This window comes from Phyllostomus hastatus, unplaced genomic scaffold (genome assembly GCF_019186645.2).
Source record: "Phyllostomus hastatus isolate PE091 unplaced genomic scaffold, TTU_PhHast_1.1 phas_scaffold_78, whole genome shotgun sequence".
Lineage (NCBI taxonomy): Eukaryota > Metazoa > Chordata > Mammalia > Chiroptera > Phyllostomidae > Phyllostomus > Phyllostomus hastatus.
Window position 1 is genome coordinate 53506304 of NW_025334041.1, and position 26616 is coordinate 53532919.

A 26616-nucleotide genomic window follows, 5' to 3' on the forward strand; every position below is an offset into this window, starting at 1 on the left:
TTTTTGCTTACTCCTTATGCTGTGGTTAGTACTCCAGTACCAATAACTTCTTTGTTTCCTATAGTTCTGTGGGACCAATGTTACTTGCCTTCAAAAGTACTTGTTTTTGGGTCCTATCCCTCAGGTGGGAACTTTAAAAAGTGGGGCATTGATTGTGCTGTTGAAACCCCTCAGTTTTCAGAGAGAAGTTGGGAGTTTGGGATTCCCACCTAATTGGATGGGACTGAGCTTGGAGTGAGATTTATGACAAGAGTTTGTCTCTTTTTTTCTACCAGTTTTGATGTGGGTATTTTCTCTTTCCTAATATGCAGGAATTATTCAACTAATTTATGGATTTTTCTCAGACAAAAGTTTCATGCGTAGCTCTACATTCAGTGTGTCCATGGGAGGAGTAAAATGGCCTTCTATGTTGCCATTTTGGTCAATAACAAAACAAAATAGAAAAAATCTTCTTTTGTTTCTTTATTAATTTACTTTTTATGAATTATTTGTTTTTAAAAAATAATTATTTTTATATCATGATTACATTCATGCAATAAATGTTATTGGATTCTATTCTAGATGCTGGGGATACAATATTGAACTGAATAGAAAAGAAATCCTAGGAATATACATTTTAGTAGGGAGCAGACAAAATAAATCAATAAAAACTGTATTATATATCTTACAGTGATTAGGGCTGACGCTATAAGGTGAAGGTGATTAAGAGTGCAGAGTGAGACTGCTCTTTTATAAAAGTTCTTTAGGGAAGGTCCTTGTGGTAAGAAGTCATTTGAGTGCTGACTTAGAGGATGCAAGGGAGTCAGTTATGTGCATATATAAAATAAAATAGAAGGAGAGTATTCCAGGTGGCTGGAGAAGTGAGGAAAGACCTTGAGACACTTCTTTTGTGATCTTTATAAATCTTAGTATGTGGGAATTTCACCCAATAGTTAATGGGTATGGAAGACTTTTCATCTGGCTACTCTCTGATTGACACATGCGGCTTGGAAACAGATTCACATAGCTCCTAATATAACCTTTATTATTCAACAGTCAGCACTGGGGTTGAGAGACCAGGCTAAAATATTTGTGTTCTTGATTTTTGCTGATGGTAAAAAAAATGATACCTTTAGTGTATCTTTGTAATCTAAAAAGCACTGTTAAAGGATGTAATCATTTTATTCATGTTCAAATTTTTAATCATTGTTTATATATTTTTTGTATAGTTGAGATAATGTACAAACAGAACCTAGGGAGACACTGTTTCATTTTTCTTTGTACATTGTTTTGTATAGAAAAGGCAGAGCAAATACGTATTGGAGAATGAAAGTTAAGTGAGTGAAATAGGCTGAGGCATAAAGGAGTAAATGGTGAAGACTGTGGCAAATTGGAGAATTTATGCCTTGTGTAAAGGGAAGAGCTGTTTGTTAACTCTAATTGTTGCCATGTGAGAATGTGGGCCTAATTTTTAACTTATTTTCTGATTTTTCAAGAAAAGTAAGAAATTTGTGTTTTTATGCTCTCTTCAGATTTTTAAATGTTATAAACTAAATAAAAACATTTCGAAACACTCCTCAGTTCAGATAAAACATTCCATGCAGGTATCTGTCCCATAAGTCACCAGTTAGCAACATTCTGGAGTATAATACCATAATTGTAAAGGTAACAATATCCTGCAAGATTTCTGAATATAAATGGTTTTAAACACACTGTTGTTCTACTACTCTTCTTGCAGGGTGCTGAATGTGTCTCTTCTCATTGTTTTAGGCTATGGTCAGACAGGTCCACTGTCTCAGAGAGCTGGTTATGATGCTGTGGCCTCCGCTGTTTCTGGTATGATGCATATCACAGGGCCTGAGGTAGGCATCCTTCTTCAGACTTCTCACAATTTTTTCCACCAGGTATTCCAAAGGGACTTTCATCTTTATTAACTATGCTTATTAACTAGGCCTAAGGTTGAGTTAGTTTTAGAAAGAATCCAGGGAAAGTGAATGACTTATTAAAAATGTCAATGTGGCCTAAATGTCAATATGGCCTCATAGAAAATAACACACTTTTTAACAAGAAGCAATAGAGTAGTAAACACATTTTCTATATGTCTTATGTTATTCAAGCTTAACATAAACACTGTCACATGATTTAGGAATTTTGTTTCTGTGAAGTAGAATGGCTGACTAGACTAGCCCACAGACGTCCATTTCTACCAGAGTGCCTTTATTTGGCATGTGTACATACTGGAGGGTTTCTTTTTCTCTCTGGAATAATATAGGTGATTATGTATTTTAAAATTTATTACAAATGTCTTATGTATAGCTGTGTCTGCTTGTTTTATGCATTAGATTCTGCCAGTGAAAGAATTATTTCATTTTATAATAATCCCTCTCCATTGAAGATAGATTGGGAAGTTCCTGAAAAGTATATAGGTGGCCAGAATGTACTGGGTTAGACTAGACTGTTAGAAAATGCACACTTGGGGAAAACAATAAGAAAGTAATTACATAAAGTAAAAAAAAAAATGTGTGTGAAAGTGCAGTAAATAAAAACACTAAAAGATATCCATTTCCAAAACAAATGTGATTGGTAGTTTTAAAAAACTCTTTGCAGTAGGTGTTTCTTCCCTCAATCACTTTCTTCAGTTAATTCTTCAGGAAATATTGCTGCAGTGTTAGGATAAATAGGCAGAGTGACTTCAAGTTTTCTATCAGTCTGTATGTCCTTCTGTTAATTTTAAAGTAGGCATGGTGATTTTAGTGACTTGAAATATAAGTTCTTTTGATCTCTCTTTCTTTATTTTCACAAGTCTTAGAAAAAAATGTGTGTCGCCTTTCCTGAAAATATTCAATGGTACTGTTTTTTTCTGTCCATTGAGAGAATGGAGTATGGATATATTTCCCACTTCTTAATTCATTGACTGAATGAATGGTTATTGCACATATTCTTTCTGTGTTCTGGGAAATGTTACAGGAATTGGGGATTAAGCAGACGATGGTGCAGGCACGGTCCGTAAATGGGGAAAACAAGCATTAATAGAAAATAAACATTAAGTTCAAATAAAAAGAGCTTTGAGAAAGAGTACAGGGTACTATAATATATACATATAACTGTGTTTACTAGCTACCTAAAATAGCCTCTCATCTTTTAAAAAACACAGTTGGTAGTATACTTTCTCAATTTTTTAAATCCCATAAAAGTGAGGTATAATTTACATGCAGTAAAGTGAAAAATCTTACGAGTATGGTTCAATGATGTTTTACAAATCTGTACACCTGGTTAAACATCACCAGTTGAAGACATAACATATTTCTATCACCCCCAAAAGTTCCTTTATACCCCTTCCCCAGCAATATTATCTCCTGTTAGATATAACTACTGCTTTGTAGTATTTTGACTTCTACTACTATAGACTAGTTTTTCCTATTGTTGAACTTCTATAAATAGGATTTTATAATATGTGTTTTTTTAAAGTGTTTTTTTTTAAGATTTTTAAATTTATTTTTAGAGAGGGAAGGGAGGGAGATAGAGAGAGAGAGAGAGAGACATCAATGTGCGGTTGCTGGGGGTTATAGCCTGCAACCCAGGCATGTACCCTGGCTGGGAATCGAACCTGTGACACTTTGGTTCGCAGCCTGTGCTCAATCCACTGAGCTACGCCAGCCAGGGCTAATATGTGCTTTTTAAAAAAAGGTTTTATGTATTTTTAGAGAGGAGAAGGGAGGGGGAGAGAGAGCTAGAGAGACATTGATGTGAGAGAGAAACATTGATTGGCTGCCTCTTGTATGCTCCTTAACTGAGGACTGAACCCGCAACCTATACATGTGTCTTGACCAGGAATAGAACTGGTGACCCTTTACTTTTCAAAATGTCACCCAACCAACTGAGCCACACCAGTTGGGGTATAGTATATACATGTTTATGTGTGACTTCTTTTACTCAGTACAATGTTTTTGAGACTCATTCAATTATTGTGCATGTCAGTGGTATGTTTAATTGCTCTATATTGTTCCATTGTATGAATATATTACAATTTATTTATTATTCTGTTAATCAACATTTGAGCTATTTCCAATTTTTGTCTTTATGAACAACATGCCTGTGAACATTTTTTTTGAATGGCTTTTGTTGGACATAGACATTCATTTCTCTTGAGTGGAGCAGATGAGTCACAGGTTAGATGTCTATTTAGCTTTAGCACGCTTCCAATTTTCCAAAAGAGTACCAGTTTATACTCTACCAGCAATGTATGGATATTTTAATTATCTTCACTGATTCTTGACAATGCTAGTCTTTTTAATTTTAGTCATTTTGGTTTGTTTATAGTAGTATTTCATTGTGATTTGAACTTGCATAACCTTGGTGAGTAATAATGTGCATGTTCTCACTTAGTGGCCATTGTGAATATCTTTTGGAATTATATGTTTGACTCTTTTTAATTTTTAAATATAATTGGAATGTTAGTCTTTTTCTCATTGATTTCTTTCTATCAGATATATATGTCAGATATATGCAATGCTAATATTTTCTCCCAATCTATGGCTTGCATTTTTACTATGCTGTTTTCTGTTTATTTTTCTAAAATTTTTTTCAATTCAATTGACATTATTATTTTATATTGGTTTCAAGTGTATGGAATAGTGGTTAGACATTTATATATGTGTAATTTATGAAGTGAGCCCCCAGTCAGTTTAGTACCCACCTGGCATCATACCTAGTTGTTACAACATTATTGACTATATTCCCTATGCTGTACTTTACATCCTTGTCACTATTTTGGAACTACCAATTCTACTTCTTAATACTGTCAACTTTTTTTACCCAGTCCCCCAACTCCCTCCCATCTGTCAATCATCAATTTTGTTCTTTGTGTCTTTGAATTTGTTTCTTTTTTGTTTGTTCATTTATTTTGTTTTTTTTTTTCCTTTAGAGTTCACATATAAGTGAAATAATGTGATATTTATCTTTCTCTGACTGGCTTATTTCACTTAGCCTAATACCCTCTAAGTGCATCTATGCTATCACAAATGGTAAGATTTCATTCTTTTTAATAGCCAAGTAATATTCCACTGAATATATGTACCACAACTTTTTTTATTCACTCATGATGGGCACTTGGATTGCTTTCATATCTTGGCTATTGTAAATAATGTTGCAGTGGTGTGTAACATAGTGTTGCATGTGTTCTTTCAAATTTGTGTTCTGGTTTCTTCAGATATATAACCAGAAATGAATCATTGTGTCATTAGGCAGTTCCATTTTTAAGTTTTTGAGGACCCTTCATACTGTTTTCCATAGTGGATACACCAGTCTGATTTTCCACCTACAGTGCACAAGGGTTCTCTTCTCTCCATATCTGCACCAGCACTTGCTATTTGTGGATTTATTGATGGTAGCCATTCTGACAGGTGTAAGGTGATATCTCATATTGGTTTTAATTTGCATTTCTTTGATGACTAGTGACACTGAGCATCTTTTCATATGTCTATTGGCCATCTGTATGTTCTCTTTTAAGAAGTGTTTATTCAGATCCTCTGCTCATTTTTTAATTGTTTTTTTTTTATATTGAGTTGTCTGAATTCTTTATAAATTTTTGATAGGAACCTCTTACCAGATGTATCATGGACAAATATGTTCTCCTAGGGAATGAGGATTCTTAATGGTCAGTAGTCCTTGGTATAGAGGCTATTATTGTTATAATTTTTCTAAACTGTCCAGTTAATACCATCAGAATTGGAAGAAATTATTTTTATTTAGCATTTTACTTAACTAAGTTATTATTTTTTTAAGATTTTATTTATTTATTTTTTAGAGAGGGAAGGGAGGGAGAAAGAGAGAGAGAGACAAACATCAATGTGCGGTTGCTGGGGGCCATGGCCTGCAACCCAGGCATGTACCCTGACTGGGAATCGAACCTTCAACACTTTGGTTTGTGGCTCACCCTCAATCCATTGAGCTATGCCAGCCAGGCTTAAGTTATTTTTTATATTGATTCTTTGAATACTATCAATATCATTTTGAGCTGAGTCCACTTTTGTTCCACATTAGTGAGCAAGAATATTATTATAGTTCATATATAGCTCACTGGTGTGCTGGAACTGTATATTGAGATGGTTTATAAATACCAAAAATGCCAGAGAAATGTCAACAAATTGGAAACAATCCAAAGAAATTTTTTTAAAAATTCTTTTTTTAAACTGAAACCAGGAGGAAAGACTGAAGTAAGTATGATTTACTGAAATGTTGTAGTACAAAAAAGGGACATGTAAATATACATCGGTACAAATATAGAACTGGAGTATAGCTTGGGATAATTTTTTTTAAATATCCAGATTACGCATGGACAATATTTATTTTCTTCAAATTCCTCTCATTTGGAGGATGCTTATTGGTTATTATACCTTCTGCAAACTCTAGGGCAGGGACAGTGTCACAGGCCTATCACTCTCCATCCCCACATCTAACCTATGGTTTTACAATCTTATGCCAACTCTTAGTCCACTTCTGAAATCTGCACATAAAAGCCCTGTTTCTTACTCATAGCTTCGATCATCCTGGGCTTGTTTCTCCTTTGCTGTATTATCTGGGAAGTTTAACCCTCAGTGTTTTCTTAAGTCCAGTTCCTGTCATTATCTTAAGCAGTTTAGCATCTTCATTGATGACTTATTTAATCCCTTCATTGAATGGTCTTGGGAATCACAAAACCAGAGTCTGAGCTTCATTTTGTCATTCAGTATAACATTAGATAATTTGTTTGACTTCAATTTTCCCCTTTGTAAAATAGGAAAAATATTTTTTAAAAGGTAGTTGTAAAGTTGTAAACTGATGGTAGAAGCATCACCTGAATTATATGAAAAACTATGCCATGGTCATTTTTAAAAATTTATTTATTGATTTATTTATTGATTCATTGATTTGGGAGGGAGGGAGGAAGGGAGGTAGAGAGAGAGAGAGAGAGGGAGAGAGAGACATTGATTTGTTCTTCTACTTATTCTTGTATTTATTGTTTGCTTCTTGTATGTACCTTTGGCACATACAAGATCAAATGTGCAACCTTGGTGCATCTGGGTCATACTCCAACCAACTGAGCTACCTGGCTAGGGCTTCATGCTGTAGTCTTATTTAAATGCCTATTTATAGGTGATAAAGTGACTGCACTTAGGAGTACAGTCTACAGCTCTGAGTTCAATGTTTCGGCCATTAAAGTGGAATTTCCTTTTTGTAAGGGAAATACTACTCAGTGAAAATTAATTATGTGAATATTTTTAGAAACATAATTTTAGCTTTAGTTAATAATTTGAGTACAGTGTGTTTAGAATAGAAGGTTCATATGCTGTATAATTCAAGAGTCTGTGTCTATGAAATGTGAAGGCAGTGACTGTGGTGACTGTTCTTGTGCACAAATATCCTTGTTTGATTTGACTATACCATTTTTTTGTTCTCCATTGTGTCTTTTGTACTTTTGAAGATATTTTTCCTGCTAATTATATCTGTAAGTCATGCTTACCATGGTTCATATATTCAAAATATTACCTTGTTATGTTAATTGTTTTCCAAATTAATCTTATTTTTAATCCCTATTCTACCCAATCAGTAATCAAGGTCTAAGAATTCAAATTTCTAAGTTATCTCTTGAATGCATCCATCCCCTCTTCTCTGTTCTTGATTGAGGTTCTCATCTTGTTTCTTTAACCTGAACTATTGCCAAATCATTTTATGGGTCTCCCAGCACCACACCAAGAATCTTATAAAAAGTCACACTTTTGCAGCCTTTTGTGTTTATAAAGTGCTTTGACATACCTTTTCTACCTTTTGTTACTTAATTCTCATACCTACCAGTGAGACAGATTTTATCTTTACCCACATATGAGAATTGAGAAAAAAACTATGAAAGGCCAAGACTTTTCCAAAAGTAATGCACTTGGCAAATTTTGGAAGAATTCATACTTCAGAAAATAGATCATTAAAAACATTTATGTGCCTCTGGATAAAAATAAATTTTTCTGTAGATTACATTAATATAATGAATTACTCAGTATGAAATAAATGTATGACTTATAGACACAGATACATTTAAGGATAATTTTTTATTTTGGAAATGAAGCCAACTATTGAAAAAGAAAGTTTTAACATTTTTGTCATTTTATAAGTAATTAGGTTGAGTATCATAACTAAAGAGAAAAATTGTTGGTGACTTTTCAAATTCATGCTTCTTAATTGAATTATCTGCCAGAATTTGTCAGTTTATTACATACCTTTTAAACCAAAACAAAGTTTTAAGTAATAACTCAGAAAACCAGATGATTTTTCCTTCTTTTTACCTTCCTTTCTTCCTTTTTACTATCTGTTCATTGGGCAGGCTCTGAAAGTAGTGGGAACAGACATGGACAAATAAATGAAAACATAAAATAATCTTAAATTGTCTAAGTAATAAGCCTTTAAGATTCTTAATTTTATAACTTAGGCTATTGCGATGTAAAGGAAACACCTTTACAGTTTTTTTTCCTGTTTGTGCTCTTATTATCTAGCTTGCAATATTTTTATTTTGTTTTTTATCCTCACTCTAGTATATACTCATTGATTTTAGAGAAGGGGGAAGGGAGGGGGAGAGAGAACATTGATTTGTTGCTTCATGTATGTGGTCCAACCAGGGACCCAACCTACAACCTAGGTATGTGCCCTGATGGAGGATAAAACCTGTGACCTTTTGGTGTTCAGGATGATAGTCCAACCAACTGAGCCACACTGGCCAGAGCATCTAGCTTGCATTATTTTTATAAATAAAAATCACTACAATGTTTCTGTCATTTCAAAATTGGCATATTTTATTTTTAAAATAAATAATTCAGGTTTCACTTTTCAACATTTTTATTTTTAAAACTGTTTCATACTTACAGAAAAGTTGTTAAAATAGTACAGAAGGTTCCAATACTCTTAATTCATACCCTTCATCACTACCATATTCTCTATACCCTTCACCATTTTGTAATGTTAACACTATAAAACCATAGTACAGTTAGTAATCAAAACTAAGATATTAACATTGGTTTGTACAATACTATTAACTAAGCTCCACATTTTATTCAGATTTTAGTGATATTCCAAGTAATGTTCAGGTGTTAATTTTAAAAAAATATTTTGTTTATTTTCTTTTACAGAGAGGGGAAGGGAGAGAGAAAGAGAGAGAGAGAGAGGAACATCAGTGTGTGAGAGAAACATCCATTAGTTGCCTCTTACACATGCCCCAGCCAGGGACTGGCCTGTAGCCCAGGCATGAACCCTAACTGGGAATCAAATTGAGAATCAAATCGGTGGCCTTTTGCTTAGCAACTGAGCCAGCCATGCTGGTCTGGGCAGGTTTTACATTTAATGAGTTTTTGAATACATGGCTGAATGAGGGAGTGAGGTAGTATAAGAAAACAACATTGATGAGGGAGGAGAAATACATGAATGAATATGAAAAGTGAGTAATTGGGAAGACTCTTAATATTATTATTTTATGCTTTGTCCTTTCACTATAACTGTATACCTTAAGTTTTCAGTATAATTTTTCTTTTCTCTTTTAAAAATTTTATTTTTTTTGAGAGAGAAAAACACAGATTTGTTCTACTTTTTTATGCATTCATTGGTTGCTTCTTCTATGTGCCCTGATTGGAGATTGAACCCTCAACCTTGGTGTCAGTCAACACTCTAACCAACTGAGCTGTCTGGCCAGGGAAAATTTTCCTTTTCTTATGCCTTTGTTGATGAAAAGTATACCTATTTTAGTTTTACAAGTCAAGACAATCATTACAAATTGTTCTTACAAAAGAGTTTCATTAATTTGTTATTTTTTAAAAAAATTATTTTTGGAAAGAGGGGAGGGAGAAAGAGAAGGAGAGAAACATCAATCAATATGTGAGAGTTACATCATTTGAACTTCACTTGCAACCCAGGTATGTGCCAGGACCAGGAACTAAACTGGTGACCTTTTGGTTTGTGGGCTGGCACTCAATCCACTGAGCCACACCAGCCAGGGCTCATGAATTTATTAAAAGAGGCAAATACATTTAAAGTGGTTTCCAAGTGACCATGACAAAAATTTAAAAAATCATTCTAGTATTAATATCTAGAATTAAAATTTAGTAAAATAAAAATATTTTTTAATATCTGAAAGTCTCCTTATCAATTTAAATCCACTTCAGCCAATAAATTAGAAAGGGATTCTAGGGCATACTGCTTAACAAGTTTAGTTAATTATCCATTTTTTCTGAAATGTAATTTTACTCACTTAGTGATGAATTCCTATAGCTATTGACATAAAGAGACAGTGCCACTCTCCCAGATTTGAGGTGAAGGGACACATTGTTTTTTTGTTGTCATTGAAGAAGGGCTCCATTGCAGATCCAGGTGTGGATGGGGAGTTGAATGCATTATACCTTCTCTGATTCGGTCTGATTGTATCTGGGAATAATTAATCACTTCGCAGCCACAATAGGGTTTTCTGTGGAGATGGCTGGATGGTAATTTATTTTCACTCTCCTTTTCCTTTGGCATGCTGACAGTTCTTCTATGACAGGAATATGATTATAAGTGATTTCCAAAGTATAAGCATAGTTACCTCTGAACTATACTAGAAAAAGAATAATACATCTTCTGTAGTCATTGTTACTAAACATCCTTGAATGAAATATAACTTCTAGAATTTTACTAAATACATGGTTTTAGCAAGCCTTGAAAAAAAACTTTTTAGCTTTATTTTTATGCATTTCTACTTTTGTTTTATTTAATTATCAGCATTGTAATGGTATTAAAATAAACGTTTTATGAAGATATAATTTATATACCATATAATTTGTGCATTTAAAGTGTAAAATTCAGTATTTTTTAGTATATTTACAGAGTTGTGCAACCATCACCAGTATCAATTTTGGAACAATTTCATCATCCCCCAAAAAGAACACCATACTATTAGCAGCATTTCCTATTTCTACTTCCAAGCCCCTGGTTCTACTTTCTGTCTCTATGTATTACCTTTTCTGGACATTTCATGGAAATAGTATCATATAATATGTGGCTTTTGTTGACAGCCTTCTCTCATATCTTAATGTTTTGAAAGTTTTTCCATGTTATAGCATGTATTAGTACTTCATTTCTTTTTACTGCCTAGAATATCCCATCTGGGATATGTCCATTATGAATATGGCTATTTCACAATTTACCCATTTTCCAGTTGATGGACAGTTGGGTTAGTTTCATTCTAGGCTCTCATAAATAATGCTGCTATGAAAATTTGTGTATGGTATTCATCTTTTTGATTGACTTATTTCACTTAGCATAATATCCTCATTTGGAGCATAAGTCCAATTGATAAGATTTTACCTTTTTTATGGCCAAGTAATATTTCATTGTATATATATACCACAACTTTTTTATCCACTCATCTATTGATGGGCATTTGGGTTGCTTTCATATCTTGCCTATTGTAAATAATGCTGCAATGAACATAGGAGTTCACACGAGGTATGACCAGAAGGTACCCAGCCATGTAGTATGAAATAGAGACAGTTAATGGAAATAGAAAATTCAAGAAACATTGCACATAGGGAAATGGCACCTCAGTCCCCCTCAAAGTAGGCATCTTGGGTTCTCACACAGTTCTCCCAGTCACTGTAGCTGCCCCATCTATTTTCTTGAATCTCATCAATGGTCTGAAATGTTTTCCGTTTGAAAGGTGATTTTAGTTTTGGGAAAAGACAGAAGTTACAGGGTACCAAATCTTGGCTGTAGCGGGGCTGAGTCACCTGGTGATTTGATGTTTCACCAAAAAACTGTGCATGAGATGTGATCCATGAGTGGGCACTTTGTTGTGATGAAGCTGCCAATCACCAGTTACCCATAGCTGTGGCCTTCTGAATTGACTGAATAGTTTCCGTGGAGGAATGTTCAAGCTTAATGCAAAATCTGGGGCAGATTTGTTGCTCTACTCAATTATTTTGAATGTAATGGCCACCCAGTACACATGCTTACTCAACAGTGTCTACTGCTCCCACTGACTACTACTAGAGTGAAGTTGTTATTGTTCACGCATACGCATTCCAGTCCACTCTCCTTGGCTGCTAGGTTACTTCATTGTAGTGAAAACTGTTCTCATTATATTAACAATGGCTGGACTTTTTCTGGACAGACCTTTGTATATTCTTTTAGATTAGTGTTTTGGTATCTTCTGATAAATACCCAGAAATGGAATTGCTGAGTATTAGGCAGTGCCATGATAATTTTTTGAAGACCCTCCATACTGTTTTCCATAGTATCTGCCCCAATATGTATTCCCAACAAAGTGATGAGGGTTCCCTGTCCTCTAAACCTATGCCAACAATTGTTATTTGTGGATTTGTTGATGATAGCCATTCTGACTAGTATGAGGTAATATCTCATTATACTTTTAATTTGCATTTCTCAGATGATTAGTGACATCATTTCATATGTCTATTGAGCATATGTATGTTCTCTTTTGAGAAGTGTCTATTCAGGTCCTATGCTCATTTTTTAATTGTAAGTGTTTTTTAGTGTTGAGTTGTCTGAGTTCTTTATACATTTTTGATATTTACCTCTTATCATATGTATTATAGGCAAATATATTCTCCCATTATGTTGATTGTCTTTTTGCTTTGTTGATGGATCCTTTGCTGTGCAAAAAGTTTTTAGTTTGATGTAGTCTGACTTGTTTATTTTTAATTGTTTTCCTTGCCTGAATAGTTATATATGAAAAATATTGATAAGAGAATTGTCAGGTATATAAATGCGTATGTTTTTTATATGAGTTTTATGGTTTTGAATATTACATTTAAGTCTTTCATCCATTTTGAGTTTATTCTGTATATGGTGTAAGAGTGGTCTAGTTTCCTTTTTTTTTTTTTTTTTGCATGTGTCTCTTCCATTTTCCCAGCACCATTTATTCAACAGACTTTTTCTCCCCCATTGTATGTTCTTGCCCACTTTGAAAATATTAAATGACCACATAGGCATGGCTCATTTCTGGGCTTCCTATTCTGTTTCATATATATCTATAAGTCTGTTTTTAAAGCCAGTTCCAGGCCATTTTAACTGCAGCAGAGTTTGACTTGGGTAGGATGATACTTTCAACTTTGTTCTTCTTTCTCAAAATTTCTGAAGCTATCTGGGGTCTTTTATGGTTTCATATAAATTTTTGGATTATTTGTTGTAGTTCTGTGAAATATGCCATTGGTATTTTGATAGGAATTGCACTGAATTTATAGACTGCTTTGGGTAGTATGGACCTTTTAATGGTGCTAATTCTTATCAATATACATGGTATATACTTCCATTTACTTATATTTTCTTCATTTACTTTCTTCAGTATCATGTAATTTTCTGACTACAGGTCTTTTACATTCCTGATTAAATTCGTTATTAGGTCCTTTATTTTTTATTTTTATTATTATTATTTTCTTTCTCCCTCCCTTCCCCTTTCTAAAAAATAAATTTTAAAAAATATAAAAAAATAAAGTCAAGTCACTAAGCAATACTACATTATTAAATTGGAATGGTAGGAACTAGAGCATCTATTTTATTATTTTCTGTAAGTTTGGAATATTTCATAATTTACATTTTAAATTTTAAACAAGCAAAATGGGCAGGATAGACTTCATAAAAACAGCTAATGTTGATAATTGTTAAAGTTGGGTGATGGGTATGTAGGTGCTTATTATACTATTCTTTTTTATCAAATTTTTAAAAATTATAATTATTGTTCAAGTACAGTGTTCTGCCTTTTACCCCAATCCCAGCCCATCCCCCAGTCCTCCCTAACTCCCTCTCATTTCCAGCCCCCCTTGTTATTGTCCATGTGTCCTTTATACTTGTTTCTGCAAACCCTTTCCCTTTTCCCCTGAAATTCCCTCCCCTCTTCCCTCTGGTCACTGTCAGCCTGTTCTCAGTTTCAGTGTCTTTGGTTATATTTTGCTTGTTTGTTTGTTTTGTTGACTAGGTTCCTGTTAAAGGTGAACCTGTGCAGCCCAATGTTCATAGCAGCACAATTTGCAATAGCCAAGTACTGGAGGCAGCCTAGGTGCCCATCAGCAAATGAGTGGATCAAAAAACTATGATACATTTACACAATGGATTTCTATGCAGCAGAAAAAAAGGAGGAGCTGTTACCCTTTGTGACAGCATGGATGGAACTGGCAAGCATTATGCTAAGTAAACCAGGCGGTGAAGGACAAATACCATATGATCTCACTATAACAGGAATCTAATAAACAAAACAAACAAACAAGCAAAAATTATTATACTTCTCTATTCTCTTTTCTTGTAAGTTTGTCATTTTTGTATAAGTATGAAATTTTCTTTTTAAAAATATTTTATTGATTACGGTATTACAGTTGTCCCATTTTCCCTTCTTTATTGCCCTCCGTCCTGCACACCCCCACCCACCCACATTCCCCCCCACCTTTAGTTCATGTCCATGGGTTGTACATATAAGTTCTTTGGCTTCTACATTTCCTATACTATTGTTAACCTCCCCCTGTCTATTTTCTACCTACCATTTATGCTGCTTATTTTCTGTAACTTTTCCTCCTCTCTCCCCCTCCCATTCCCCTGCTGATAACCCTCCATGTGATCTCCATTTCTGTGATTCTGTTCCTGTTCTAGTTGTTTGCTTAGTTTTTGTTTTTGTTTTAGGTGTGGTTGTTAATAACTGTGAGTTTGCTGTCATTTTTTTAGATAAATCTTTTTTTTAGATAAATCTTTTTCTTAGATAAGTCCCTTTAACATTTCATATAATAAGGGCTTGGTGATGATGAACTCCTTTAACTTGACCTTATCTGAGAAACACTTTAGTTGCCCTTCCATTCTAAATGATAGCTTTGCTGGATAGAGAAATCTTGGGTGTAGGTCCTTGCCTTTCATGACTTCAAATACTTCTTTCCAGCCCCATCTTGCCTGCAAGGTTTCATTTGAGAAATCAGCTGACAGTCTTATGAGAACCCCTTTGTAGGTAATTGTCTCCTTTTCTCTTGCTGCTTCTAAGGTTCTCTCCTTATCTTTCATCTTGGGTAAAGTAAGTATGATGTGCCTTGGTGTGTTCCTCCTTGGGTCCAACTTCTTTGAGACTCTCTGAGTTTCCTGGACTTCTTGGAAGTCTATTTCCTTTGCCAGATTGGGGAAGTTCTCCTTCATTATTTGTTCAAATAAGTTTTCAATTTCTTGCTGTTCTTCTCCTTCTGATACCTTTAGGATGCAGATGTTGGAATGTTTAAAGATATCCTGGAGGTTCCTAAGCCTCTCCTCATTTTACTGAATTCTTGTTTCTTCATTCTGTTCTGGTTGAATGTTTCTCTTTTCCTTCTGCTCCAAATTGTTGAATTGAGTCCCAGTTTCCTTTCTGTCACTGTTGGTTCCCTTTACATTTTCCTTTATTTCACTTAGTGTAGCCTTCATTTTTTCCTCTATTTTATGACCATACTCAACCAATTCTGTTGCATTCTGATTACCAGTATTTTGAACTGTGCATCTGATAGGTTGGCTATCTCCTTGTCACTTAGTTGTATTTTTTCTGGAGCTTTTCTGTTCTTTCATGTGGGCCATTTTTTTTTTGTCTTGGCCCACCTGTTATGTAGTAAGGGGTGGAGCCTTAGGTGTTCACCAGGGTGGGGCAACCCATGTCGCTGTTGTGATGTTGTTTGTAGTGGAGGGGTCCGAGAGGGCACAATGGTGCTTATTCCGCTCTCTGCCAGTTTTCAGTCACTTCCTGCACTACTCACAAGCAAATTAGGCCCTTCTGGTGCTGACTCCCATGTGGGTAGGTTTGTGTATGTTCTAGGACCCTGTGGGTCTCTCCAACAAACTCTTTGGTAAGGCTGGGAGTTTTTCCTGCTGCAGCCTCAACCTCCACCATTGTTTTCAGTCAGTGCTTGAGACTTCATTTCTCCATGATGGAGACCTGGGGTTGCAGTCTGTCTCACTCCCTAATTGTTCCTCCTGGTTTATCTGCACATGAATGTGGGACTACCTGTTCCATCAACTGCTGCCTTGCTGGGTTTGCCAGCTCTTGCCTTGCTGGCCAGCTGCTGCTTTGCCTGTCCCACTCCACAATCCGCCCCTTTGAGGGGTCCTCCAGCAGCCTCCTTTCCATGAGTCCTCTCCAGCCGGCTGCCCATCTCTGCCCCTCCTACTGGTCTGGATGAATGTTTCTTCTTTAACTCCTTGGTTGTCAGACTGTCATTGTCATTTATATCAAGGTATTTTTTGATTTCTTTCTTGATCTCATTGTTTACCCATTCACTGTTTAATCACAATTTATTTAACTTCTATGTATATCTTCATGTATTTTTCAGTTTTCACTTGTTGACTTTTCGTTTCATAGCATATAGCATTATGGTCAGAGGAGATGCTTGATATGATTTCAGTCTTCCTTAATTTATTGAGACTTGTGTCCCAACATATGGGCAGTCTTAGAAAGCATTACATGTGCATTTGAAACAAAGTACATTCTGTTGCTTTGAAGTTTATGGTCTGAATATATCAATGAAATCCATTTGATCTTGTGTGTCATTGAAGGCCATTGTCTCTTTGTTGATTTTCTGTCTATAAGATCTATCCATTGAAATCAGTAGGGTGTTAAAAACCCCTACCATGACTGTAGTTCTGTTGATGTCTCCCTTTATGTCCATGAGTATTTGCTTTACATGTTTAGGTGCTCCTATATTGTGTACATAAATGTTTAGTATGGTTATATCCTCTTGTTGGATTGTTCCTTGTATCATTACGTAGTGTCCTTCTTTTTTTTTCTTACTGTAGCCTTGGTTTTAATATATTTTGTCAGATATAAATATTGATACCCCAGTTTTTTTCCCTTTCCATTTGCATGAAATATCTTTTTCCACTCCTTCACTTGTAGAGTGTGTGTTTCTTTTGATATGGTTTAGGTCTCTTAGAGAGAGCATATATATCGGTCTTGTTTTCTTATCCGTTCAGCTATATAATGTCTTTTGGTTGGAGCATTTAAAACTATTTACATTTAAGGTGATTATTAACAGCTATGTATTTATTGTCATTTTAGTTTTAAGCTATTTTCCTTTCTTCTTCTTCTCCTTCTACCTTCTCCCTCTCTCTTCTCCATTCCCTTTCTCCTCCTCTCCCCTCTCCTCCCCTCCTCCTTCTCCTCCTTCTTTTTTCTTCTCCTTCTCCTCCCTCCCCTTCTCCTCTTTCTTCTCTTTAAAGAAAGCCCTTTAATGTTTGTTGCAGTAACTGTTTGGTGTTAACAAGCTCCTTTAGCTTCTTTTTTGGGAACCTCTTTATTTCTCCTTAATTTTTAATGGTAGCTTTGCTAGGTAATGTAGCCTTGCTTGTATAATGTTGCTTTCCATCACCATTATTATTTCATGTCAATCCCTTTTAGCCCGAAATGTTTCTGTTGAGAAATCATGTTACAGTGTAATTGGACCTCCCTTCTAGGTAACCAACTTCTTTTCTTTTGTGGCTTTTAGAATTTTCTCCTTGTCTTTAAACTTTGGTATTTTAATTATGATGTCTCTTGGTGTAGGCCTTAGTTGTTCCATCTTGTTTGGGACTCTCTGCATTTCCTAGACTTGTGTGTCTTTTTCTTTCAACAGATTAAGTTTTTGGTCATTATTTCTTCCAATAGGTTCTTGATCCCTTGCTCACTCTCTTCCCTTCTTGTATTCCTGTGATGGAGAAGTTGTTATGCTTCATGCTATCCCAAATGTTTCTTAAGCTTCTCTCATTTTTTAAAATTGTTTTCTTTCTCTGCTCTGCTTGGGACTTTTTTCTACCTTGTCCTCCAAATCACTGATTTCATCCTCAGCTTCATCTAACCTAGTGTTTATCTTTCCAGTAGATTATTTATTTTTAGATATTGCATTCTTTATGTCTGAATGGCCCTTTTTTATGGTTTTATGTTTCTTTTCATAATGTTGAGTATCCTTATAATCATTATTCTAAACTGTATCTTATAAATTGCTTTTCTTCATTTCATTTAGTTCTTCTGGAGAATTCTCTTCTTTCATTTTGGGTCTGTTTTTTTTTTTTGTGTTCCCATTTTGGCTGCTGCTTTGTATTTGTGAGTGTTAGGTAGATATGCAAAGACTCTGATTGAGGCCTATCTCAGGTGTTGCCTATGAGTGGCTCTGGGCAACCTGTTTGTAGCTATCAGCGATCCACTGTTGTGGCTGTCTCTTCTGGGCCTGGGTGTGTACAGAAAAATCCAGGCTGCACATCAAGGCTGGCTTTTGGCAGTACCAGGCTTGGGAGAGAGTCAGCTATTCTTAGAGCTCCCAGAGATTCACCTTAGTTGTTAGGTTTGATCATTGATATAATCTCCAGGTATACTCAGCAGTCTGGCTTAAGTTCCACAGGTTAGGGTGAGAGGGATTCCTGTGGGTAAGGCTATTGCTTCCCCTCAGGCTGATGCCACTTGGAGGGTAGTGCTCTGCCTGAGAAAGATGGCTTGTTCTCTACAGGGAATGACTCAACACTGGGATCCCAGCACTTCATCCTTCAGTTGTCAACCCAGAGCCACCTACCCCAGAGTCTCTTTTTCTCTATTCCACTTTGCCATACCTCTTCTGTAGTCCAGTGTGGCCTCCTTCTGCTGGAGCCCAAAAGTAAGTGGCTGCAAATGAAATTTTTTGTGTTATCACTTCATGAGGCTCTGTTTCTCTAGCTGTCTCTCTCTGGAAGACAGAAACCCCACTGCTTTGCACAGCCAGATATTATTTGGGTTGCTTTTCTGGTGATGGTGCTGTGTGCTGGGGAGCCCAGGTTGGGCTTTAGACCCCGCACTTCTCAGGGGGAATCTCCTTGCTGCTGAAATATTCCTCTGGAACTTCAGATGCCACCTGTGGGTGCCCAGCTAGCCCTCTGGCACCTCCACGTTCCCTTCCAGTTTTGTTGTGGTGAAGTGGTTTCTTCTGTCAGTCCTTGGTTATAAGGTTTCCCATGCAGCTAATGATTGGGTGGTTATTACGGATGATTTTTCTTTAATTTAGTGGTAAGCCAAGTTTCATCCTGCGAGGAGTTGAGTGTAGCTTCTACTTCTTGCCATCTCAGGTTTCTCCTTAATTTAATTTTTTTTGTTGTATTTTTTCCATTACCTCTTATTCCCTTATATCCTCTTCCATCTTCACCCACTCCCATTTCCCCACCGATGCAGTCACCAACTGTTGTCCGTGTCCATGAATTCTTTATCTTTTTTTGTTTGATACCACCTTGCCCCCCAGTATCTCCCCTGCCAGAGCTATCAGCTTGCTCTCAAGCTATGTGTTTGTTTCTGTTTTGCATGTTAGTTCAGATTGTTAAGTAGATTGCAAATATGATTGACATCATATGATTGTTGTCTTTCTCTGACTGGCTTATTTTATTTAACATTATGTTCCACAGGTACATTTATGTTGTTGTAAAGGGTAAAATTTTACTTTATTTTTTACAGCTAAGTAGTATTTCACTGTTTAAATATACCATAGCCTTTTAATCCATTCATCTACTGATGGACACTTGAACTGCTTCCAAATCTAGGCTATTGTAGATAATGCTCAGTGAACATATAGGTGCATATTTCCTTTAGAATTTATGTTTAGGGTTTCTCCAGATACATTTTCAGAGGTTTAGTCACTGGGATATTTTTAATTGCAATTACATTTTTAGTTTTTTTGAGGTAACTCCATTCTGTATTCCATGGAGGCTGCACAAATATGCATTCCCACCAACAATGCATGAGAGATGCCCTCTATCCACATCCTTACCAATACTTGTCCTTTTGTTGATTTATTGATAATAGCCATTCTGACAGGTGTGAGGTGATATCTCTGTTTGGCTTTAATTTACATTGAGTATCTTTTTATATGTCTACTGGCCATCTGTATGTTCTCTTTGGAGAACATTCTTTTCAGGTCATTTGCCTCTTTTTTAATTGGATTGTTTTGGTGTTAAAAGTTCTTTACAAATTTTGGATATTAACCCCTTATCAGATGTATCAGTGAATATATTCTCCCATTCAGTTGGTTGTCTTTTCATTTTGTTGATTTTTTTCTTGTATAGCAGGGATGTCCAACCTTTTGGCATCTCTAGGCCACAGTGGAAGAAGAAGAGTTGTCTTGGGCTATACATTAAATACACAAACACTAATCAAAACTGATGAGCAAAATAAAGGTCTGTGCATAATTTTTATGATGTTCGCTACCACAAATAAGCAAAAAATTCCTCACGTGTGCCCCATAGGCTGCAGATTGGACACTTCTGCTGTACAGAAATTTTTAGTTTGATATAGTACCATTTTTTTGTTTGTTTCCTTTGCCTGGGAAGATATATCAGAAAAAAATATTTATGCTGGAAATGCTCAAGAGTTTACTGACTATCTTTTCTTTTAGAATTTTTATGGTTTAGAGTGTAACATTTAAGTCTTTAATCCATTTTGAGTTCATTCTTGTGTATGGTTTAAGGTGAACTAGTTTCATTTTTTTTTGCACGTATATGTCAAGTTTTTCTAATGCCATTTACTGAATAAATTATCTTTAGTCCATTGTATGTTGTTGCCCCTTTTGTCAAATATTAATTGAGTATAGAGGTGTAGGTTTATTTTTGTACTCTCTGTTCTATTTCATTGATCAATATGTCTGTTTTTATGCCAGTGCCATGATGTTTTGATTGTATGGAATTGTAGTATAATTTGATATTAGACAGTGTGATTCCTCTAACTTTGTCCTCCTTTCTCAAGATCACTATTGCTATTCAGGATCTATTGTTGTTCCTTATAAATTTTTGGAATATTTGTTCTAGTTCTGTGAAATATGCAGTTGGTATCTTGATAGGAATTGTACTGAATCTGTAGATTCTTTTGGGTTATGTATATATTAATGCTGTTAATTCTTTCTATCCATGATCATGGTATGTGCTTCATTTATTTGTATCTCCTCAATTAAATTTTCAAGTACATGCTTTTTACATTTTTGGTTAAATTTATTTTAGGTATTTTATTTTGGAACCAATTCTGAATGGGTTTATTTTCTTAATTTCTCTTTCTGATAGTTCATTAAAAGTGTATAAAATGCAACTGATTTCTGGATATTATTTTTATCCTGATACTTTACTGAATTCATTTATTAGTTTTAGTAGTTTTTTTTTGTTGTTGTTAACTCTTTAGTGTTCTGTATATACAGTATCATGCCATCTGCAAATAATGACCGTTTTACTTCTTCCTTTTCTTTGGATGCCTTTTGTTTCTTCTTTTTGTCTGATTTCTGTGACTAGGACTTCCACTACTATGTTGAATAACAGTGGTGAAAGCAGACATCCCCTTCTTGTCCCCAATATTAAATGGAATGCTTGCAGATTTTTCCCATTGTGCATGATGTTGGCTGTAGGTTTTTCATATATGGCCTTTATTATGTTTAGGCATGTTCCCTGTATTCCCACCTTACTGAGTATTTTTATGATAAATAGGTGCTGGATTTTATCAAATGCTATTTCTGAATCCATTCATATTATCATGTGGTTTTGTACTTCATTTTGTTTATGTGGTATATCATTTTATTGATTTGAAGATATTGTTACAAATGTATACTCCCAGCATAAATCCCAGTTGATCATGGTGCATGATATTTTTGAAGAGTTGCTGTATTTGGCTTGCTAATATTTTGTTGAGGATTTTAGCATCTATGTTCTCCAGGTATATTGGTCTATAGTTTTCTTTTTTTCTTGTTAGTGTCTTTATCTGGTTTTGGAATTAGGATAATACTGGCCTTGTAAAATGAGCTTAGGAGTCTTCTCTCCCCTTGAATTTTCTGGAATAGTTTGAGAATTAACATGTAGATTTTCTCTGAATGTTTGGTAGTTTATCTGTGAAGCCTTTCAGTCCAGGGCTTTTGTTTGTTGGATGTTTTTAAAAATAACTGCTTCAGTTTCACTGCTTCAGTTTAAAATAACTGCTTCAGAATCTGTCTATTCAGATTCTCTGATTCTTCCTGATTTAGTTTGGATTATAGTGTGTTTTATGGAATTTATTCTTTTTTTTGCTTTTGTTGAACTTTATTGCTATACACCATAATAGGTAATTTTACATACATTACACACTTAGCTCTTATAAATAATCCTGTTATATTATCTGTGACAACTTGGGTTAAAAGTATAAAACTTACACAAATCCATTAAGTTTTTCATATAAATCAATATTTTGATTATGTCAGGAGGACATTTTTCTTTTAAATATATTTTATTGATTATGCTATGATAGTTGTCCCACTTTTACCTCTTTAGGCCCTTCTGCCCTGTACACACACACCCACCTGCATTGCCTGCCTTTAGTTCATCTCCATGGGTTGTACATATAAGTTCTTTGGCTTCTATATTTCCTATACTATTCTTAACCTCCCCCTGCCTATTTTGTACCTACCATTTAATGCTACTTATTCCCTGTCCCTTTACACCCACTTCTCCCCTTTCCCTCCCACTGAAAATTCTCCATGTGACCTCTATTTATGTGACTCTGTTCCTGTTCTAGTTGTTTGCTTACTTTGTTTTTGTTTTTACTTTTTTTTAGGATGAGTCATTAATAGCTGTGAGTTTGTTGTCATTTTACTGTTCATTGTTTTGATCTTCCTTTTCTTAGGTAAGTCCCTTTAACATTTCATATAATAAGGGCTTGATAATGATGAACTCCTTTAACTTTACCTTGTCTGGTAAGCACTTTATCTGCCCTTCCATTCTAAATGATAGTTTTGCTGGATAGAGTAATCTTGGATGTAGGTCCTTGCCTTTCATGACCTTGACAGCCCCTTCTTGCCTGTAAGGTTTATTTTGAGAAATCAGCTGGTAGTCTTACGGGAACTCCTTTGTAGGTAACTCTCTCCTTTTCTCTTTCGGCTTTTAAGATTCTCTCCTTATCTTTAATCTTGGGCAATATAATTATGATGTACCTTTGTGTGTGCTTCCTTGAGTCCAACTTTTTTGAGAATCTCTCAGCTTCCTGGAGTACATAGAAGTCTGTTTCCTTTGCCAGATTTGGGAAATTCTCCTTCATTATTTGTTCAAATAAGTTTTCAATTTCTTGCTGTTGTTCTTCTCCTTCTGGCACTGCTATGATTCAGATGTTGGAACATATAAAGTTGTTCTGGAGGCTTCTAGGCCTCTCCTCATTTTTCTGAATTCTTGTTTCTTTATTCTGTTCTGGTTGAATGTTTATTTCTTCCTTCTGGTCCAAACCATTGATTTGAGTCCTGGTTTCTTTCCTGTCACTGTTGGTTCCCTATACATTTTCTTTTATTTAACTTTTCATAGCTTTTACTTTTTCCTCTATTTTGCAACCATACTCAACCATTTCTGTGAGCATCCTGATAACCAGTATTTTGAACTGTGCATCTGTTAGGTTGGCTATCTCTTTGTCACTTAATTGTATTTTTTTCTAGAGTTTTGATCTGTTCTTTCATTTGGACCATATTTCTTTGTCTTGGTGTGCCTGTTGTGTAGTAAGGGCTGGAACCTTAGTATTCACCAATTTGAAGCAACCCACGTTGCTGCATTGTGACACTGAATGTGGGGGAGCAGTCCAAGAAGGAACAATGTTACTTGCTTAGCTCTCTACATGCTTTCAGTCACTTCCTGTACTACCCCAAAGCAAATTGGGCCCCTCTGGTGCTGATTTATGGGTGGATGGGTTTGTGTATGCTCTAGGATACTGTGGGTCTCTCCAGTGAACTCTCCTGTGAGGCTGGGAGTTTCTCCTGCCACCTCAACCTCCACACGTTTTTTCAGTCAGAGGTTTTTAGGCTTTATTTCCCTGCACTGGAACCCTGAGTTTTGTGGTCTGTCTCACTCTTCAGTTGTTTCTCCCAGTTTATCCTCATGCAAATGTGTCACTGCCTTTCTGCTCGCCACCACCTTGCACAGTCCATGAGCCAGAGCCTTTCTCACCCCAGTCCTTCAGTCACTGCCTTGCTGTGACTGAAGGACTGGGCCTTTCTGCCAAGATGCTTGTCTGCCAGGCTTTCTGCTAATGACCTTTCTGCCAGGATGCTTGTGTGCATTCCACCCCACACTGGTCTGGATGAATGTTTCTTTAATTCCTTGGTTGTCAGGTTTTCTTACAGTTCAATTTTCTGGCAGTTCTGATTGTTTTTAAATTTGTTGTTGTTCTTCTTTTGATTGTGTGAGGTAGCACAGTGTATCTACCTATGCCTTTTGTTTATTTTGGTCCTTTCTCTTTTTTTCTGGGTTACCTGGTTAAAGGTTTGTGGATTTTTAACTTTTTGTTGTTTCTCGAGGTAGGCCTGTAATGCTATGAACTTCCCTTTAGGACTTCCTTTACTGTGTCCCAGATATTTTGGTTTGTTGTGTTCTCTCTTCTTTTAGTTCAAAGTATATTTTGATTCTTTTTTCTCATCGGTAACCCATTTATTGTTTAGTACCATGTTATTTAGTAGCCATGTCTTTGTGAGGTTGCAGCTTTTTTCTTGTGAATGATTTCTAGTTTCATAGCATTATGGTCAGAGGAGATGCGTAATAAGATTTCAGTCTTCTTAAATTTGTTGAGACTTGTTTTCTTTCCTAACGTGTCATCTATTCTAGAAAATGTTCCTTATACACTTGAAAAGAATGTGTATTTTGCTGCTTTTGGATGAAATGATCTGAAGATAGTAATTAAATCTGTTTGACCTAGTGTGTTATTTAAAGCTGTCTTCTTCTTGTTGATTTTCTTACTGGAAGATATATGTAATGATGGTATGGGGTGCTATAGTTCTCTACTATCCCCGTATTTTTGTTAGTCTGTCCCTTTATGTCCATCAAAATTTGTTATTTATTTAGGTGCTCCTAAGTGTGTATATAAATATTTAGTAGGGCTGTATCCTTTCATTGAATTGTTTCCTTTATTAGTATGTAGTGTCCTTTGCCTTTCCTATACTCTTGGTTTTAAAGTTCATTTTGTATAAGTATTGCTACTCCAAGTTTTTTCCCTTTTCATTTGCATGAAATATCTTTTTCCACTCATTTACTTTTAGTCTATGTGTATCTTTTGTTTTGAGTGGGTCTCTTGGAGATGGCATATATGTGTTTTGTTTTCTTATCTGTTCAGCTACATTTTGTCTTTTAATTACAGTATTTAAGCCACTTACATTTAAAATGATTATTGATGGAAATGTATTTATGTCCATTTTATTTTTTAACTACATTCCTCTCTTGTACTTGTTCTCCTTCTCATCATCCTCTTCCTCTCTCTTGCTCCTTCTCCTCTTCCTCTTCCCTCTCTTCTTCCTCTTTCTTGTCCTTCTTCTTCCTTCCAGCTCCTTCCTTCTTTCTTCCTCTGCCTCGCCCTCCTCCCTTCCTCTCTTTCCCTTCTTCTTCTTCCTCCCATTCTCCTCCTCCTCCTTCATTATTATTCTTCTCTTCCTTTTTCTTTCTTCTTCTTCCTCTTCTCCTTCTTCCCCTCCTTCTCGTTCTCCTCCTTTTTTTCCCTTCTTCTTCCCCTTCCTCATCCTCCAAGCCCATAAACATGTTTTCTAATACAGGTTTGCTGGTAACAGTCTCCTTCTGGATTTTCTGATCTGTAAAGCTATTTTTTTCTCTTTCAATTTTAAATGATAGCCTTGCTGGGTAGAGTAGACTTGGCTGTAGGCTATTGCTTTTTATCACCCACATATTTCATGCCAATCCCTTCTGGTTTGAAATGTTTTTATAGAATAATAAGATGGCATTTTTTATGGGAGGTCCCATCATGTAACTACTGCCTTTCTCTTTTGCATTTATGTTTCTCTTCTTTTCTTTAAACTTAGCCAATTTAATTTTGATGTGTCATTGCATGGTCCTCTTTGGGTTCATCTTGTTTGGGAGTATCTGTGTGTATCAACTGGACTTGTGTGTCTTTTTCCTTCACCAGGTTAGGGAAAAATAATGATGAAATAATTACCAACTAATGGTTCTTGATCCCTTGTTCTCTCTTTTCTTCTTATGGTATATCTATGATGCAGATGCTGTTACAATTCATATTGTTTTAAAAGTCCCTTAAACTATCCTCATGTTTTTATTCTTTATCCTTCTTACTCTGACTGGGTGTTCATTTCTTTTTTTTTTTTCCTTCCCTTTTCTTTTCTTATAAAATATTTTTTTGTTATTCTATTATATTTGTCTCAATTTTTACCCCTTTGCCTTCCTCAGCCCATCCCATTCCTCATTCCCATAGTCAATTCCCATGCTGTTGTATATGTCTGTGGGTTATCTTTGTCTAGTCCTCCCCTTTATTTCCATGATTGTCCCCTGCCCACCTCTACCTTGGTCACTTTGATTCTGCTCCACGCCTGTGATTCTATTTAGTACTTTGGTTTATTTTGTTTATTACATTCAACTTATAGGTGAAATCATTGTCTAGCTTATTTCACTTAGCATAATATTCTCTAGGTACATCCATGTGGTCACAAAAGATAGGAGGTCCTTTTTACTTTCTGCTGTATAATATTCCATTGTGTAAATATACCACAGATTTTTGATTCACTCATTTACTCATGGGCACTTAGGCCATTTCCATCACTTGACTATTGTGAGTAGTGCTGCTATGAACATTGGTTTGCATAGGTCCATTTGAATTGATGATTCAGGATTCTTAGGGTATATTCTCAGCAATGGAATCACTGGGTG

General features: G+C 35.5%; 1 protein-coding gene across 14 annotated transcripts in view; it reads left to right on the top strand.

The window, feature by feature from the left end:
* Positions 1-26616, top strand: part of SUGCT (succinyl-CoA:glutarate-CoA transferase) — a 1092359-nt gene that overhangs the window by 126932 nt on the left and 938811 nt on the right. For all 14 annotated transcript variants that reach the window (XM_045828747.1, XM_045828740.1, XM_045828739.1 and 11 more), the window contains exon 7: positions 1750-1841. In XM_045828747.1, coding sequence (XP_045684703.1) covers positions 1750-1841 — 92 coding nt within the window. The remainder of the gene's footprint in view (positions 1-1749; positions 1842-26616) is intronic.